At 37.3% G+C, this 19,723-nt stretch overlaps 1 protein-coding gene and 1 pseudogene across 1 annotated transcript in view; both read left to right on the top strand.

The window, feature by feature from the left end:
- The window catches only part of Acer3 (alkaline ceramidase 3), a gene marked incomplete at its 5' end in the record, with an annotated part of 105,905 nt that extends 86,760 nt beyond the window's left edge, over window positions 1-19,145 (top strand). Inside the window, 4 exon segments of the mRNA XM_005379846.2 lie at window positions 9,768-9,869; window positions 12,097-12,201; window positions 13,035-13,080; window positions 13,590-19,145. Of these exon segments, the coding sequence (XP_005379903.1) occupies window positions 9,768-9,869; window positions 12,097-12,201; window positions 13,035-13,080; window positions 13,590-13,643 (307 nt within the window). The 3' untranslated portion in view covers window positions 13,644-19,145.
- LOC102012628 lies at window positions 6,651-7,531 on the top strand (annotated as a pseudogene).
- Window positions 19,146-19,723: the final 578 nt, after the last annotated feature.

Below are 19,723 nucleotides of genomic sequence, written 5' to 3'. Positions count from 1 at the left end.
TTAATGTCCCAGGAGATATTTTTCTAGACCTGTGGATTACTTGCAAGTATATTGTTTAACATTCAAACATTTGGATATTTTCTTGTTAACATTATTCTTGACTTCTCATTTGATACCATTATACTCAGAATATACTGTGTATGATTTCATTTCTTTTAAATTTGTTGAGGTTTAGTTTATGAACCAAGCTATACCAAGAATATTTACACCAAGGATATCTTGGCATACGTTCCATATGTGCTTGAAAAGAATTTGTATTTTCAGCCAGATTCTGGGAGGTTGAGGCTGATCAGTGTAAGCCCACCCTAGGTGAATTAGTGAGACCCTGCCTCAAAATAAAAAGGGTTACAATGTAGCTCAATGCAAAGGCCCTGGGTTCAATCCACAATACTAAAAAGAAAAAAGAAAGAGAAGGGAAAGGAAGAAAAGAGAAGGGAGAGGGAAAGAAAAGAAAATTTCAGAGCATCACATCTAAAGAAGCAGCTGCAAACTAGAGTTACAATTGAATGCTTAAATCATAGTTGACTTGAAGGCATTTGAAGATACCAAGAAGCAAGAGCCTTCACCCTCAGTAGCCTCAAAACAGACAGTAATTTTTGATGTATTTAAAGTGGGCAGCTGGAGCTGTTTCTCTATCACTATGCACACGTACATACAAGCCCAGCACCATCACGGAGGAATATAGTCAGTAAAGGGCTGGGCCAGAAAAACAACTTTGCTGTTCAGTAAAAGAAGACAGCAGTGCATTTTGTCATTCAGCCTTGTTTTAGGTAGAAAAAAATAACTGCTCTGAGAATTTGTAAAGGATAGTACCCTTCAGGTGCCACCATGCCCTTGGGAGCCTGGCTGCTCCCAAGTCTCTTCTAATTGCAGGGACCAAGTGATGCCAGTTTTTCAGATTAACTATAAGCACTACTTACTGTATGCCTCTCCAGCCAGAGTGGACATAGTTCCAGTTCTGTGCAGGGAGTTTGCAAAGGAGCAGAATATCCATGATACATCTGTTGTGGTTTGGGGTTTTTGCAAAGTGAACAGTATAATATAGGAGACATATTTTATAAGATTATTTATAATAGTCACCCAAAGAATCATATACAAGAGAGTGCAGGAAATCTCACTAAAGACCAAAGAATCCAGCGGAGGGCCTGGATCCCATAATAATGCTGTTCATGAGTTCAGCTGAAGACCTAGAGCCCTTAACAATGCCTCCCATGAGTCCAACTGGAGGCCTAGAGCCCATGACAATGTCTCATGCAGGCCTGTTTCACAAATCTATCCTGGGAAGTCCCAAAGGTCAGTGGTGGAATCTAGAAAGTCTGTACCAGTGGGATGAAGGATCTTTGCTAGCAGGCTGAGGGACCTACACTGGAGCCAGGAAGCGATGCTCAAAATAAGAACCGGAGCTCCCCCGAAAAGTACCACAGCCATACTCAGCAACAGTGAGGTCCCGGGCTCCTTTGATGATCAGGACAGCTGAGTTCCCATCAGGAAAGCCAGTACAAGCTTCTCCAGGAGACTTGAGTAGTGCACCATCTTCCTTTCCAGAGCCAGGAAGCAATGCTTAGAGTAAGGACCAGAGCTCCTCTAAAGTGAACTGAAGCCATTCTCGGTGACAACAAGGTACCAAGGCCTTGGAGGATGAGAATAGCCAAGTTCACCAGGAAAGCAAGCATGACAAGCTCCTCCAAGAAAACCAACAGCTCCTTACAGCTTTTCTCCACTTCCAGCAGGCTCCCAACAGCTTCTACCAGCTCCCAACAGCCTTCCTCAGTTCCCAACAGCCTTCTTCCTCCTTCTCTCATTCTGGCTCTTATGCTTCTGACAACAGTCCTGGGGTGGGGCTCCCACACCCAGCACCACACTGGTTAAGTTCAGCTGGTGTTACAAGTTGACCAGCAGTTGTCAATCCACCATAACATATTTCTGGAGTATCTATTTTCCTGTGAGATTTGGAAGAAAAAAGTTTTGATGACTTTTAAAGAACCATCTCACTTTCTTAACAAACATGGAAGAAAAGTCAGAGAACAGCAGTAGAGGGAGAAGAGCCCCAAGAAGTACAGTCCAGTGTCTGTGATTTTCTCAGTCTCAGTAAATGATAAGAGTCTCCTTAGAAAAAAATACCGTTTGATGATCCAAAAGATTGGTTATGACTTTTCAGTATATGATGGTCATTTACAGAGTGAGGGGCTGAGCTGAATATCTCTTGAGTTGAAATAAGAAAATAGTATTTTAATGTTATTTCATTGAATTACTATATAACTTTCTGGTTGTGGTTTATAGTGTATGAAGTATACTAATACAACTATATAGATAAAGAATTTATAAATAATTATATTTTAAAAAGAAGTACATATATCCTTACTGTGGGCCATTCAGAATTTCTACAGATGGAGTTAAATACATGCACATAATCAATAATTCCAAAATCACAGGAAGAAATAAACCACTATAAGCGAAAGAAAGGAAAAACAAAAGAACACCCTCAAATCAGATGCTGAAGTATAATGGAACTATTTAGAAAATGTTTGATGAAATAAAAGATAAAGTGAAAATGAGGTCAAGTAACAGGAGATTATTAAAAATTGAAAGGCAGGATATGAAAGAGGAAGAACTTCTGGCATGAAAAATAAAATCATTGAAATAAAAAAACTCAGTGGATAAGTTAAAAGATCAACACAGGTGAAGAAAAAAAACAGAAAGGCAAGTCTAAAAAAAAAAAGCCAGAAAATATCAGAGAAGTAACATATCTCTAACTGCAGTTTTGAAAAGAAAGAACAAGTTTTTTCAAAAGAGATAATAGATGTGAATTTTCTATAATTGATAAAACCCGTGACTCCATCTTCAAGAATAACAGATTCCAGCAAGATAGATAAAAGAAAATCTTTCCCAGGTGCAGCAGATACAAGAGATAGCCCTCTGTAGCATCATTCCAACCTTCATGAAGTCATAGGTACTGGAAATCCCACATCTCCTTTGCAGTTAAGGTTTCAGATAGCATTCTGGTTCTGCCAATCACATGTATTCATCTGAGACTTGAAAACCAAACTGAATGCAGAACAAAAGGTGGTTATATGTAAGACATGTGCTTATTGGTGTGGATCTAGAATATGCCTCATGACTGGAGCAAACAAGTGTGATGGCAGCTACTTTCTCTGATACTGGTTGCTGTAGTCAGTTCAAAGGCTTCCTGATGCTCTGGCTTCCTAATTATGACAAAGAAAGCTTTGATGTGGCAAGATTTGTATGCAGTTGTGTCCATGAGTCATTCCAGGGGAGATTTTACTCATTTAGCTTTTTTGTTGTAAAATTATTTTCTGCTTAAAAGAGAGTAGTTTCTGTTACTGCAATTGAATCCTGATGGATACTTTAAAAAAAAAAAAATCTACAGATGTTGCTGAAGCCCAAATTCGTAAGAGCATCTAGAAATAAGGGACACGTTACTAACAAAGGATTACTAGTTGATTCACTGCAGACCTGTTAATAACAACAATAGAAGCCGAAAAACAGTAGACTGTTATCTTGAAAGTGCTGAAAGAAATAACCATGAATGTGGAATTTTATATCCAAATATCTTTCATGAGCAGGGTGAGATAAAGATACAGAAAGATAAACAGAGGTGGAATTTTCCCAATGGAGTAGTTCCCCCTTATCCATAGTTTTGTGTTCTGCAGTCAAGCCCAATCCAAAAATTTTAAGCAGAAAATTCCAAAAATAAACAATTCATGTTTTAAATTCCACTCCCCTCAGAATAGCTTGATGAAATCTCTCTGACACCATCCCACTTCATCTCTCCTTGGATGTGAATTATCCTTTTGTCCAGCAAATCCATACTGCATATATTACCTGCCTATTAGTCATACAGTAACTGTCACATCTCAGTTACCAGTTCAACTGCCAGGTATGTGTTTGTGTTCAACTAACCCTTATTTAATGATGGCTCCAAAGTACAAGAGTAGAGCTGCTGGCAGTTTGGATATGCCAAAGAAAAGCCTAACCGCTTTCTTCAAATGGAGAAATGAAAAAGAAAATATTGTCAACTTAATGAGAAAAAAATATTGTATGCTGAGATCTATGGTAAGAATGAGTTTTCTATCTGTTAATTGTGGAAAAGGAAAACAATTCATGCTAATTCTGTTGTCACATCATGTTGCAAAAATTAACAGCTACAGTGCATGATAAATGCTTAGTAGAAAGGGCACTAAATTTGTGTATGTATACATAGGCTAGACGGTTTGGTTGTATTTAAAGTTTAGGACACCCACTGGAAGTCTTGGAACATACTCCATGTACATTAGGGGAACTAACATGTACCTCACTAAAAGATCTTCTAAAAGATATTCTCTAGTAGTATGTGTTGGTTACTTTTCTCTTGTTGCTGAAACAAAATACACAATACCCAAAGTTAAAGAAGGAAAGATTTATTTAGCTTACAGTTTGCAGAGGTTTTAGTCCTTAATCAGCTGGCTCCAATGTAGGGTGGCAGGGCACAGGGGCAACAGTTTACGGCAGAAGACAGCAAATGCAGCAAGAGCCAGAAAAGCAGCAGAGCAAGCCTTTTTTCCTCTCTTGTATGTATGCAGGCTCTTTCCCTAGGATGGGTCTTTTACACCCATACCATCTCCACACCCTTCTCTTGCACAGGCTCAGGATGTTTATAAAATGAGGACCCTGGCCCCGGCTGAGTCACTTAATTAAACTTCTAGACTTCACATTGACACAATCTATCAACCATTACAAGGAGCAAGAGCTAAGATGCAAGAAAGAACAAGAACGAAGAAAAAATGATAAAGCAATGAGAATATTTGAACAAAATATTGTGACTGCTTACAATAATAATGTATAATTTGAGAGACTGAAAATACACAAAATGGAACTAAAATGATAGGCAAAATAGCATGTAAGATAGAGGAGAGTGACCAAAATTTTCTTAAAGTTCTTATCTGCTTTTTTATGTGCATTTTCAGTAACCACTAAAAAAAAGTAATGGATTTTATAATATCTTCCAAAAACATGGAGGGGTAAGTGGGATTCTAAAAACTGAATCCAAAAGTAATTTTCATTAGAAATTTTAATAACAAACAAAATTTAAGGCATTATCTAAAGCAAATATGTTTTCTATATCAGTAATAAAATATTTAAATTACAAGAAACAACAGAATTACAAAGACAGATAATTCTTTTATGCAGAGATTTTTTTAACTCAGTAACAGAAAAAAATCTCAGTGACTCAGACCAAAAAAAATGAATAAGGATATAGACAAAATTTGGGTAGCACAATAACCAAATGCTCTAATACTCTCAACAATTAAAGAATGCATAGGCAGCCAGGTGCAGTGGTGTACCTGCAATCCCAGCTACTTGGGAAGCTGAGACAGGAAGATTACTATTTCAAGGCCGATTTGAGCACGACACTGAAAATAAAGTAGAAGTCAGTGTGTTAGGGCTCACTAGATAAACAGACTCAATACAGTAATATATACTATATATGATATACAAGGTAGGCTTACAGTGGCTGCCTACAGTGTCAAGTGTGGAAGGATGCAAAAGGGCTGTCTGTGCACTGGAGAGCTGAATGATCCAGCCAAAGGTGAAAGACCTGGTGCTCACTGCAGTCTTGTTGGTAGCCAAAGGATCTGCATTAGAAGGCTGAAGAGTCTGAGCTGGAAGGCTGAGAGTCTGGAAGTGATACTGAAGACTCCTCCAAAGAAATGGAAGTGAGATTTCCTTCTATTCCTTTTTTATTCCATTCAGGCAGCAAGCCTAGTGGCTGGTACCACTCACACCCAGGATGGATCTTCTGTCTTCATTAAATCCATTCAGCCACATTCAGAACTATGTTAATCCAATCAGCTGAGTGTTTCTTACTTAAACTGACACAAAAGTTAACTGTCACAGTCAGTATCTTCTCAAGTATTCATGAATTATTATTAAATATACCAGATATGAGCTTTAGAGCAAACTTAACAAACTTTAAACAATTAATGTCATGTACAACATTCCCTGGGTGCAGGGTAATTAACGTCAATAAAATTCATCAAAGCCCCTTGTTTCAAAGTTTAAAACCACACTGCTAGCTAGTTGCAAGGACATACACTTACAGTTCCAGCTACTGGAAAGGCCGGGACAAGAGGCTCATTGAACCCAAGAAGTTCAAGGCCAGGCTAGGCAACATAACCAGACTTTGTCTCAAACAAAAAACACAACAAAAAACTACCACACGGCTGAATACTCAAGAGGTAAAAAAGGAAATCATTGAAAATATAAAAATGCATAGAAATGAATTACAATGAAAACACTGCACATCAGACTGGAATAGGTAAAGTGGTTCTTCAAAGAAATGTATAATCTTAGATGTTTACATGAGAAATCGGTTGAAAAGTAAAGAACTAAGCATGTAACTTCAGGAACTAGAAACCAGCTGGGCATGATGGTACATGCCTGTGACCCCGGCACTCTGGGAATCTGAGGCAGGAAGATCACAAATTTGAGCCCAGCATGGGCAACTTAGTTACTTCGCAAAATCTTGTCTCACAAATAAAAAATGGCATGGGAGGTAGCTCAGTGTGAAGGCGCTGGGTTCAATCGCCAGAACAAGAGATGAAGGGAGGAAAGGAAGGAAATAGTAAACCTTACGAGAAATAAAGAATGGAAGTAATATGGTGCAGAAATTAATTAGTGAAACATACAATGTTGAAGATAGCATACAGTGTTGAAGATAATCTGGTATCTAATTTTGCTTCCTTCTAAACCTACTATGATTACAACAAAAATAATTAAAAGGCATAACCTAGAAGACTAAGAAATTTTTAGAAGCTGGAAGGTAGACTACTACTAGCTTCCTTAAATTGACCTAGGAAAGCCAATCCTAAACCAGGAACTCTCAGTGATAATAACCCACCTGGAGGGCTTTGCATTCAGCATTCAAAATACATAACATCACCCAGTTTCCTTAACTTTGGTGTGGTAGTCACATGTTCAACAGTACCTTGCAAAATACAATCTAGATAAGTTATTTACTATTTTTACTTTTTGGATCCACCATGTGTGGTGGAACCACTGCCAACATGCAGATTTTTTGTAAAAACCCTATGGGAAAGACCATCATGCTCAAGGGTGAACCCTCGGACTCTATAGAAAATGTAAAGGCCAAGATCCAGGATAAGGAAGGAATTGCTCCTGATCAGCAATGGCTGATCTTTGCTGGTAAGCAACTGGAAGATGGATGTACTTTGTCTGATTACAACATTTAAAAGGAGTCCATCCTTCATCTTGTGTTGAGACTCCGTGGTGGTGCTAAGAAAAGGAAGAAGAAGCCATACACCACTCCCAAGGACGATAAGAATAAAGAAAGGTTAAGTTGGGTGTCCTAAAATGCTATAAGGAGGGTGAAAATGGCAAAATTAGTCATCTTCGTAGAGAGTGCCCTTCAGATGAATGTGGTGCTAGAGTTTTTATGGCCAGCCACTTTGACAGACATTATTTTGGCAAGTGTTTGCTGACTTACTGCTTCAACAACCCAGAAAACAGGTAATTATATAAGAGTTAATAAAAGACTTAAGCTAAAAAATAAATAAATAATTTAAATAAATAAATAATTTATTATTTCTAAAGATAATGCAGATTTCTGCAGTTGCTCAGTGCTGTGGAATGGATGATGGGATCTGGGCAGAAAATTGAGTCTTCTTTTAGGAACAACACAAAAGATTAAAAAAAAAACTAATATTGGAATTCCCCAACTGTTAGCCAGGCAAAATAACCATATAGTGAAGATTACTAGTTCAGAGACTTAAGACATAGGCTGTGTATCAGAAACAAATATAACACAAGATACACAAATGTATAAGAAATTACAAGATTGGCTTACGATGGCCACTCACAGAGTTGGATGAGGAAGCATGCAGAGGGTGTCTACACACTTGAGGCCAAAGGGTTCAGTGCAGGGTCTGCAGTTCACTGCAGTGTTCTGAGCAAGTCCGTATCAGGAGGCCAATGGTTCTGTGATGGAAGGCAGATAAGTACACTGGAAGGCTAAAGGATCCAAGGTGGAAGCCAGAGAGTCTGCACTAGAAGCCAGGAGACAAAGTCCAAGCTGAAGGTGAAGACTGGCGCTCCTCTGAAGAACAGAAGCCTCTCTGTCCTCCCTCATTTCCCTTTTATATCATCTAGGTGATGACCCACTGTAGGGTGGCTCCTCTACATCCTAGGGTGTAGAATTGCTGAGCCAATTGCTAAGCCAAGTTTAGTCAAACTTCTAAACTTCCCAAGTTGACACAATCAACCCCTAGAGTCTAAAATCACCTTTTTAGACTCCTAAAAATGAAGAGACAATACCTAATATGATAAATGTATCAGATATAAAAGATAGAGACCAAAAAAGCAATAAAAGAAAAAAATCAACTTGGAAGGGCCAGTTTTTGCAGGAAGAAGAAAATATCAGAGATAGTAAATTAATTCATTAATATTCCCACAGGTACTGTTGTTCCTGTGAATCAAGAATAGAATGCTAAGCGGGGCATGGTGGCACATACCTATAATTCTAGCACTTGGGATGCTGAGGCAGGAGGATTGCTGTGAGTTTGAGGCCAGCCTAGGCTACATAGTGAGTTCAAGTCCAGCCCAGAATCAGACACTGTCTCAAAAAAATGAAATAAAATAAACAACAAAGAATAGGATGCTATTTTAAGAAGGAAGATTCAGAGAATCTACATTAAAACATTAAAAAATATAAACAGGATAAGAATGAGAAACTGAATTAAAGGGTTTGAAAGGTCCAGTTAAAGAATCCACTTTGGAGCTGGGGTTGTAGCTCAGTGGTAGAGCACTTGCTTAGTGTGATTGAGCCCCTGTGTTCAATCCCTAGCATAAAAAAGAAAACCTCCTCTGAATATAGGACAAAATAGAGAGGAAGGGAAGGAGGAAAGAAGGAAGGAAGGAAGGAAGGAAGGAAGGACGGAAGGAAGGAAGGAAGGAAGGAAGGAAGGAAGGAAGGAAGGAAGGAAAAACTAAAAATAGAAGAGACTCTCTAGGAATATTGCTGAATGCATAATGTTGAACCAGAATAAAAGAACCAGCATTTAAGGGGAGTGGGGCAGAGAACAGAGAAAATGGAAGAAATCATTGAAGTAACTTGAGGGCTGGAGATGTGGCTCAGTGATAGAGTTCTTGCCTTGCATGCACAAGGCCCTGGGTTTGATCCCTAGCACCACACACACACACACACACACACCCAAGAAATCAAGAAAATACCTTACAGTTGAAGGACATGACTTACTAGGTTGAAAGAACCCACTGAGTACTCACCACAGTTGATGGCAGTAGATCCATAATAGTTGTGGTACCCTGTAACAAGGAAGATTCCACTAGTTTATAGAGTTGAGAGGCAAACTGACGTACCTAGGGAATGGGCGGGCACGGTGGCGTGCACCTGTAGTGTTTTTTTTAATTCTCTTTAAAATAAAAAAAAAATTTGACAGATACACAGACTTGGGAGGTAGAGGCAAGAATATCACTGGAGCCCAGGAATGCAAGGCCAGATTTGGCCAATTATAAGAAGACCCTGTTGCTATAAAATTATAAGAAGACCCTGTTGCTGTGGATCTGTGTATGTATCTTTGTGTGGTGTATAAATACACATACATCAAAGAATTTAATGGATTTTTCTTTTAATGCTAATAGAAACTTTTCCTTCTCATGAAAGTGATAGCTTCAAGTTCTGATCATGATATGACTTGCAAATTTTTCAATTTGCCTTTCTTTTTTCTCCACAGGGTTTATCCGTGGCTTAGAGGACTAGGTTATACATCCTTGGGTGTATTTTTATTGGGATTTTTATTATGGAACGTAGATAACATCTTTTGTGATTCATTGAGGTAAGATATATTTTTATTGCTTGAAAAATATTCTTGGATGCATTCTACTAAGCAGAATTTCATAGACATGTAGAAATATCAGTGCCCTAAAATGAATTTCTTGTAGTGTTGACATTTAGAAGTACAGCACAATAAAGTTAAATTCTGGAAATAACCTGCTTAAATAACCTAAAAGTTTGAGCCTGAGAGTATTTCATTATCTCTGAAGGCTTTGGTCTTTTGTGTGTATGCACCATAGAACTGTATACTAGTCTCATTTTGACCACATCTTTCATACATGACTAATCTGCTTCACTGAGTAAATAAAAATGATTTGTAAAAAAAAATGACTTGTAACAAGCATATGAAATACATGTATATAAATTTTCACTTTGGTGTGGTTAATGTTTTTTTCTAAGAAAGGTTATTGTTCTTTTTAGCATCTTATCAGCAATTATGTATGGAAAAGTTTGAATCTTAAACTTAGGGCTCTGGACTTTTGTCCAGATATACTATCTTTCTGGCCTTAGCTTTCCTAAAGTGAGTGTATTAAGTAGATTAAATTAATGGGTTATTCCATCTCAAGAATCTGTGACCTAACAATTCTGCATAAATGTGGAGGACAAAGGGATGTATTGAATAGCAGCACAGGATGGTGTTGAATCAGCAAAATTGAGACTGGAAATTATAGGTTAAATGACCTGATCTCTACAGTAAATAAACCACAGGAGTGGGGTAGGGTGGGGGAAGGAATAGGACATATGGACAAGAAACATAAGAGATATATTAACCAAATGAAAAGAGTTAGCCTTTTTGAATCCCAATTCAAATAAACCAACTATAAAAACAAAAATAAAAATTTATGGGAAATTTGAAACTCTGGTCAATAAATTAAATATTGGTAATATTAAGGGATTATTATTTAGTTCAGGTGTGAAAATGGTATTGTGGTTATATGGTCATATTTAAAAGAAGTGTTCTTTTGAGAAGTTTTTATCTCTTAGAGATACATGCTGAAATATTTAGAGATAAAATGATACACTATCTGGGACTTACTTCAGAGTAATGTGGGAGGGGGAAGTTGATAAAGGTTTAGACGACATAGACTTCACCATAAATTGATAATCATTGACATTGGGTAACAGATGTATTTTTTTTGTCTACTTTTGCACATGTGTGAAATTCATAGTAAAACATTAATTAAAGTTAGACTTTAAGAGTAGACAAACACATAATGCACCTCACCTAGAAAACTGAGATCTAAGTGTGTGATTCTAAATCAGGAATAACCAGTAGAACCCCAGTAGAGCTTTGATACTGCTGAGTAGATCATCATCCCGTGGGTGAGATCCACTTGCATACAGTGCAGGCTCTTAGGTATGATAACTGTTTCAAAAATCCATGAGGGTATCTAGAAAAATAATTTGGCATGTCACATTGGTTTTTCTCCTCTAAGAAATGTTAAGATCATCTATACACTTAATCAAAGAAATCTGTGGATCTTTTTTTGAGGTCTCAATGTGCCACTAGCTAAGTTGAGTGGCTCAATTAACCCTGAATTTTAAGTTCCTAATGTTAAGCAAAGCTAATAATAGCTTCCTTAAAGAATCACTGACTATGAGATGAAATAATAGATACTAAATGATTTTTTTTGAGACAGAATCTCACAGGTTGGCCTTGAACTCACTATGTACCTTAGGCTGGCCTGAACTCACAGCAGTCCTGCTTCAGCCTCCTAAACGCGGGTGTGTGCCACCACACCAGACAGATATTAAAGGATTTTATAGAACATATGGTACTATACCAAGGTGATGAGAAAAGCATATATCGTTTCTCAAATGAATAGCTAATTAGATAGGTGTTTCCCAAGGTGAATTCTGGAAAATACTTGCTCCGTGAAGTGATAATAAGTATTACCTGAAAAAATAAATTCCATGGATTAGTAGTTTACCTGAAAAAAATGAAGATAAACTCCTTTAATTATGGTAGGACTTTTCAAAGTCTTTAATCTATTACTACACATTAAAAATCTTTTTAAAAGAGCAGTAAACTCTATAATGTTTCCTACATTAATTTGAATATAGCTATTTCTAGTAGAAGTTCCTAGTAGAAATGTATTTCTCAGAATACACTGTGAAAAGCAACACAGCAGACAGAGGGAAATTAAGTAATTTACATATTTAAGAATGGTATTTCAGAATGCTCTAACACTGTCAGCATTTAACATGGTGATCCATCCCCCCCATAGGAACTTCCGAAAGAAGATGCCACCTATCCTAGGTGTTACCACACAGTTTCACGCATGGTGGCATATTTTAACTGGCCTTGGCTCCTATCTTCATATCCTTTTCAGGTATGAAACACTTAAATCTGGTATTAGAGGTGTTTTACTTTTTTTCTCCTTTGAATAGGATGGTTTATGTATAAAATGTTAGAGACAGAATCAGGAGTTTGTGTTCCAATTTTGCCTCTGACACTGGCTGACATTAAGAAGTCCCTTTTGTTTGGGTTTTATTTTTAATTTTTTAATTTTATACATATTTGCAGCACATAATGATTACCTTCATCATGGGGAGTTGATACCTGTACGTAACTCATCTTAATTCTCTGTATTTCCCCTTCCCCTCTCTTTTCTCCATCTGCCCCCATCTCTTGCTCTCCTTCCCATTTGCAAAAGATCTTGTCCCTGTTTCTTGTCATCTGTCTTTTATTTTGCTTCTTAAATTATTTATACTTTGGATTTCTCAGATAAAAGAAACCATGTAATATTTAAGCTCCTGTGTCTCTTTATCTCACTTGACATTATGGTCTCCAGGTGCACCCATTTTCCTACAAATGACTCAAATTTCTCCTTTTATGGCAGAGTAGTACACAGTCATGTTCAGCTTTCTCATCCTCAAGCAAGGATATGAATCAGTAGTGTGATACGAATCATACCACGCCTTAATGGGGTGGTCACTACTAAGTTATAAACATCCTGAGGTCATTTCCCTGCATTCCTTAGTATCTTCCCAAGTGTTTTGCAGAGAAGGTACTCCAAAACATAGTTACTGAATGAAGAAAAGATATACCAATGTTGTTTTTTCTTTATATGTACAAAGGCACTGTGGTTAAATTTGTCAGTAAACCAGTTTGCAGGGATTAAAAATTAGCCTGAAGAGTTTTCCCTTTCCCCTTCTCTTTCAGCTTATATACAAGAACACTTTACCTGAGATACAGGCCAAAAGTGAAAGTAAGTCTACATCCTAGGGGAGTGTGTGTGTGCACACGCGCATGCATGTGTGTTGGCAGGGAGGGTGTTGGGAGGATGGGATGGATGTAGGAGAAGAAAGGGGTTGTGGAGCAAATACAGCCTTTGGACCAGGAGGGAATGAATCTTACGTCTTCCATTTGTGACTACATGATCTCAGACAAGTCTCTTTTTTTAAACCTGAGTTCCTTAAACAGTAAAATGGAGTTACTAATAGCTTGATTCCATAGTTTTAGGGATTAGAGATTAAATGTACATTTCCATGCTTGACACATTTATAGATGCTTAATACATTTATAAATGAAAATGGTGTCCAAGATCTGGTGCAAGTCTGGAAGGAGTATGCTGTGGTTAGTCCTTGTAAAACCGGGACAGTTACTAGCAATCCTGCCACACAATAGGGTCACAGCCCAGTGGGGGTTTTTTCTTATTCCTTTCAGGAACAACATAGCGCAATTTTCTCTCATTTTGTCCTAACTTATTTTTCACAGTTTTTCTTTGGAATCTGGCCAGTGATCATGTTTGAGCCTCTCAGGAAGCACTGATGATTATTCTACAAAGAGAGCAAAAAATACCTACATACGCCTAGCAGGATGATAAGAAATCCCTAAAAATCTACATACTCAAATACACCATGACCATCACAACAGAGGAGTGACTTTCCAACTAATACTACCAACCATACAGAGAATGAGGAATGGATCCTGGTTGGTGTTTTGCTCCTGGCTTTATCTTACTTGTCTTTCTCATCCTCATCCTAAGGTCTTTGTAAAGAAACAGATATGATGTGTATTTATTTTGTAGAGTGCTAGGGAAATTGGGCTTTTCTTAACAGGTTAACAATTTGTGCTGGTCATAAGAAATTAACTTTTTTCTCTTTTTTGATAAGGATTGCACGTAAATTATATCTTTTCTAATATTTTATTAAATAAGGAAAACAGTAAGGACTGGCAAAGCCTGATGTCCAGATAGTCAGCACCTGTGAGCCAGCATTTAACTGTGTCAGCCTTGATTTATATTGTTGTCATGTTAACCTCTTGGATGGTTTTCCAAGATTTAAAGAAGAAAAACAAAAAACAAAAACCTAGTCATGGGATTCTAGGCAGTTTTTCCACTGTCTATCTCAGCGCTAGACCCAGTATCATAAACAAGTGCAGAGCTACTACTAGGTTCTAGACTTGTCACTTCCCAGGATTTGCTGTGAGCTCTTGGTGTAAGACCAGATGGAACAAATAAGAACAAGGGATCTAGTATTGTTCCTGAAGCTCCACCAGGGCATCTAGAAAATGCTACACCTTCAGCCAATGAAAGGTAGCCGCTCTGTCTCCTTTGGCAGATCTTTAAATTGCCACTGTTTTTATGTTAAGGCAAACATAATTGGTGATCTAGCCTATTTATATTCTACCCTTCTAGCCTAATTTATTTGAAGTTATCAAGGAATGTCATAAAACTAAGACTTTTTACATTATGCAGTGTTTTCCAGTTTTGAGAGAAGCCATGGTTATGCCCAGGGAAGTATGTCAAATTAACTGAAGTAAAATGGTGAGGATCCGCATTACATAAAGTTTATTAAAATATCTGCTCATCATTTTTAATTTTTATGTTTTTATTTTCTTTGTAGTGCTGGGGGAGTCAAACCTAGGGCTTTGCACATGTAACTGTGCTATCGATCTATACCCCCATCTTCAGCGTCATTTTTTAAGGGAAATAGATAAAAATTGAGAACAGCTGTAACTTACAACTTGCAAAACAGCCAAAAATTAGAGTGCTAAGAAATAGCAGTAAAATCTAATTGTAAAGCAGCTAGTTCCAATTTGAGTGTATAACAGTGTGAATTATTTTTCACAAAAAAAAAGGAGCTGAGGGGCTGGGGATTTAGCTCAGCGGCAAAGCGCCTGCCTGGCAAGTGCAAGGTCGTGAGTTCGGTTCCCGGTACCGGAGAAAAACCAAAAAAAAAAAAAAAAAAGGAGCTGATTAAGTCCCTGTTCTAGGAGAAGGTTTGTAAGTTGGATTTCTTCGTAAGTCAGACAAAGTAAGCCTTATACACCTTTGACACAAACATACAATATAAAACATAAAAAGACCAAAAGCACACAGAAAAATACAGTAAGTCCTCAACTGTTCTCTACTACTGTATACTACTACACTGTACAGTAAGCACATAGCAGCTCAACTGTGACAGTGTCCAGCAGACTTATGAGCTACTTCCATGGTTTGTTACCTGGGTGAGGTGGTGCATACCTGTAATCCCAGCTACTTGGAAGGCTGAGGCAAGAGGTTTATGAGTTCAAGGCCAGCCTGGACAACTTAGTAAGATGCTCAAAAAATAGAAAGGAATTCTGGAGTGTATCTCAGTACTTGCCTACTGAGTACTTGCCTAGCATACACAGGGTCCTGGTTTGATCCCCAGTACACAAAAACAAACCTATTTTGGTCCAAGATCCTGACTTCCAACTATGTTCACTTGTAATACTTTGGATTATTACTTTTTAGTTAGTTCATTTGTTTTACACCATTATATTTTTGTAAGGTTGAAATATTCTTCTGTATAAAGATCCCTAAGTAGGAACATTAAGCCACATCCTTCATGACAATATGGATTTGTAAGACAGAATTTCTGCAGTGTTAAAGTCAGACTAAGTATGGAATTTGCCCTGAGACTGACACCATTTAGAGCAGTTTGTTTAATGTCAATTCAAATACCACCACCCAGAGTCAATTGTTTAATAAAATAGTCCTGAGGTATTTGCATCCGTGAGTGATATGTAAGACTGCAGCCAATTCCTTAAAGATCTTTATTTCTTCTGGGAGGACAGATAGCGTGAAAGCTCAGGGTAAAACATTTTAGATGTTTTGAGCAGAAAACAGAGATGAAACCATAGTTTGATTTTCCAAGTTAGTTTGTGCCTCATACAGTAGCTCTGTTACTAAAACTGAAGTGATACACTCAAGACTGTGTTATGTGGGATTCACTTTCACATTCATGGCTTTGATTTCCCTTCTTGGATTATACATAGACATAACAAGGTTAAATGCCCACCCTTCTGTTTGCTTAGAATGCTTCCTGTTAACTAAAATGTACAGAAACCTGTTTTCTACTGAGCAAATAATGGTTTGTTTGCATCTCACCAGATGTAAGAGATGACCATCTATAAACCCAGAACAAATTACATTTTAGAAAACATTAATACTTTGTGAAGATATAAAAGAGGCCATTTGCTTGCACACTTGAATATTCTGTATTACCATTTTCACTCTAGAAAACTGAAACCAATTTGACTTTTTTTAAAAGGGAAAATTAGGTGAAAGATGTTTGTGTTAATCTTATTGATCACTGTGCCTACTCACTCCCAAATTTGGCACCTTCATAAAATATCCTCACCCCCTGATGATTGATAATTACCAGAAAGATCATTTGTTTTTTCATAATCTGTAAATAGGAACCCAAAGAGTGGCATTTGGTTTAATAGAAGTAGTTCATATATAATGATTTAGCCATAATGGAGAATTCCAGGACCATCTAGGCTTTCCTTATACAAAGAGAGTTCTTACACTAAAGAGAGAAATGAGTCAAAGAAACTTCAATACACAGTGCATGGAAATTTCAAGAGCCTGTAAAAATTACAATCTATTACATACTATTATGCCAGCTCCTTCTGAACTTAGCTAATGCTCCCAAGTGTGTGCAGTAATTTACAAGGCTTTCTTATGAGTCCTGTGGGTTCCATATTACTTTGCTTTTGAAAGCAATTATTTGTTACAAATTTAATCTCCCAACTCTACATTTAAGTGACAGAACTCTTTCGTGGTTTGTGAGGTACTACTGGATAAGCATTTGTATAATACTGATATTTCCAAGAAAATCAGTTATAATCAGAATTGGCATCTGTGTGGCAGATCTACCTCTGTCTTAACATTTTGCTTAATTTTTACAGTGATGTAACTAGCTTGACCACTTTGCCTTTTTTTCATTGTCTAAAATGACAGCTTATTCACTGAGCCCTAACCATTTGCAAATAACAAAAATTTAGTTAAATATACTTAAAACCCTTCATGGCAGGAAGCATAAAATGAAAAAAAAAAAAAAAGGAATTACGTCATCGTGATCCATCAGACTGGAAAATTTCAATGCTGTATTTGTTTTTATTGTTTTATTTTTGAGACAGGATCTTCTTAGATAGTTCAGGCTGGACTTGAACTCCAGATCCTCCACCTCAGCTTCCAAAGTGCTAGAATTATAGATATGAACCCCATGCCTAGGTTCAGTGCTGACTTATTGGGGGTTGGGGGTTGGGGGTTGAGGGGGTCAGTGGTGGGGATGAACCCAGGGCCTTCTCACTGAGCTGCAGCCTCAGCCTTTTTTAGTTTTTGACACGGTCGCATTAAGTTGCCCAAGCTAGTCTTGAACTTGCAATCTTCTTCTCAGCCTCCCAAGTGAAAATGGTGTTTAAAACTTGTTGCACATTGTTTTAGAACAAAGAAACAGAGAGACAGACAGAGAGAGAGAGAGAGAGAGAGAGAGACCTTGTCTGTTGGCAGTGGGGGAGTTGCTGGTGTTCCTGAGGTCTGCATGAGCATGCCACCAGATAACTATTTCTCCAAAACTGCCAGCCCATTCAACTTCATATAATGATACTATTCACTTGAAATTCACACTAAAGATAAAATTCTGGCTTTGGACTGTATTCTTTTGTCCTGGGCATTAAACTTTGACAACATTGAAGGAAAAGTAGAAACTGTGAGGGATAACAAGTTTCATCAAGGCATGTCCTTCCTCTGCGAGGCTATCGGAGCAGCTAAGGCGGAAGCACCCTGGAAAAGTATCGTTAGCTGCAGAATTTCTGCTGTTGTTGATGCCCATTCAGCCATTTGGAGTAAAAGCTAAAGCAGTATTGACTCATTTTAATGCACTGTAATCATGTAATACTGTTTCTTAAGTCTTCATTTATCCTTAAATACAGCAGATCACAGCCTGGTTAGACTGGCAGCTAGTAACGATTGATCATCAAATGATCATATTATTGATGACCGTATTTTTTAACACTAGAAAATCCTAAGACCCAAATCAAAAAATTAAAATACAGGTCTGCAAAGTGACCTAAAATTCTGCACCCCCGCCCCAGTTCTCTTCACCTCGGCAGCCATCAGTATGATAGCAACAACCACATGTCATACTCTGTGCTCTGCTCATTGTGACCTGCCTCAGTGCTTTGAAGTGTTGATACTGGAACTAGATTTAGTCATTAGTAACTTGAATATTCACAGAATTGCATACAGCTTCCAAAACTTTGCTGGCAATGTCAGATCTAATGTTGCAGCAAAACACATTAGAGAAATCTTTTAAACATATGAATACAGTTCTCTGTAAATATTCATTCTGAGATCATCTGTGCCCATGAGAAAATGTATTATAATGTCAAAGGCCTCTAGACCAAGGGTTGGCAAACTATAGCTCAAATACCAAATCCAGTCTACAGTTGTGTAGTCTGCAAAGTAAGAATGGTACTTACATTTTGAAAGTATTGTGTAAACAAACAGAAAGAAAAATATGAGCTAGAAACTGCATATTCTCACGCTCTGGCTCTTAAAAATTTGCATCCCCTGCTCTAGACCATCAGCAAATAAACATAGTATGAGTGTGGAAGTATAGTAATGCCCATCCACATTTCTCTGCAAGATAATTCTAGTGTACATTTGTCAGAATGAAAATATTTCATAAGACATCCCTCAGTTCTTTGTTCAGTGTAATCATAGGACTATAATATTCATGCTATAAAATTATTTTTCACATCATTTCTACTAGACTGGCAACAGCCTACTCCAAAGTGCCTAAACCTCTAAGGAAAAATTACTGTGAGGAAGTTCTATGATATTGTCTTCATTTTAAAAGGAATTCTGTTTTATACTGTGAAATCCAAAATGCTAGTTGCATTCATCTTTTGCTTCGGCTATTTTTTTTTTCATGTCATAAAATTGCTGTGTGGGAGTTGTCAAGGCTAAATACACTATTGTGGTCATGAATAAAAGGAAAAGTTTTGTGTCCTTCACACAATTAGTTCTGGTTTTTTTGGGGGGGGACTTTTCTTTTTAGAGCTAACTCATTCATACAAGTGAATAAGTTTAGTCTTTTAAGAAAATAGAGAAGAGACCATTATCAATTCCTGTTTAATGTGCTTATTGGGCATTGTTTACTGTCAAGCATTTCTATACTTTTAATATTTCTGAGTCACTTGTGACCAACAGGTAACCTATTCAAGCTAACGTTTTCTAGTTTCATATTTTTGCAGATGTTTGTTCTACTAGCAATTATTTAATAAACGTAGATTGTATCAAAACTTTACAAGGAAGTAACCATTCTCAGGTAATATCAAATCTGCTTATTACTTTTCATATTTGATTTGCCTGTGCCATACTCATTTTTCTAGCAAAAGTAGAGTAGTATTTTTTATCTAATCTGCAATAATCTACGCTATATTTCAGCATTCGTTAACTATTGCGGGGAAAATATTAAATGATATTATCTTGATTAAAACTTGTAATATTTTATCCCTGGTTTATATCTAAAATATCTATACATATAAAAGGAAGGCAGGACTGGGGATGTAGTTCAGTGGCACAGCACCTG

Source organism: Chinchilla lanigera, unplaced genomic scaffold (genome assembly GCF_000276665.1).
Source record: "Chinchilla lanigera isolate Chin_1 unplaced genomic scaffold, ChiLan1.0 scaffold00013, whole genome shotgun sequence".
Lineage (NCBI taxonomy): Eukaryota > Metazoa > Chordata > Mammalia > Rodentia > Chinchillidae > Chinchilla > Chinchilla lanigera.
Note: the sequence above shows the minus strand (reverse complement) of the source record. Positions and strands in the feature narration are given on the sequence as shown.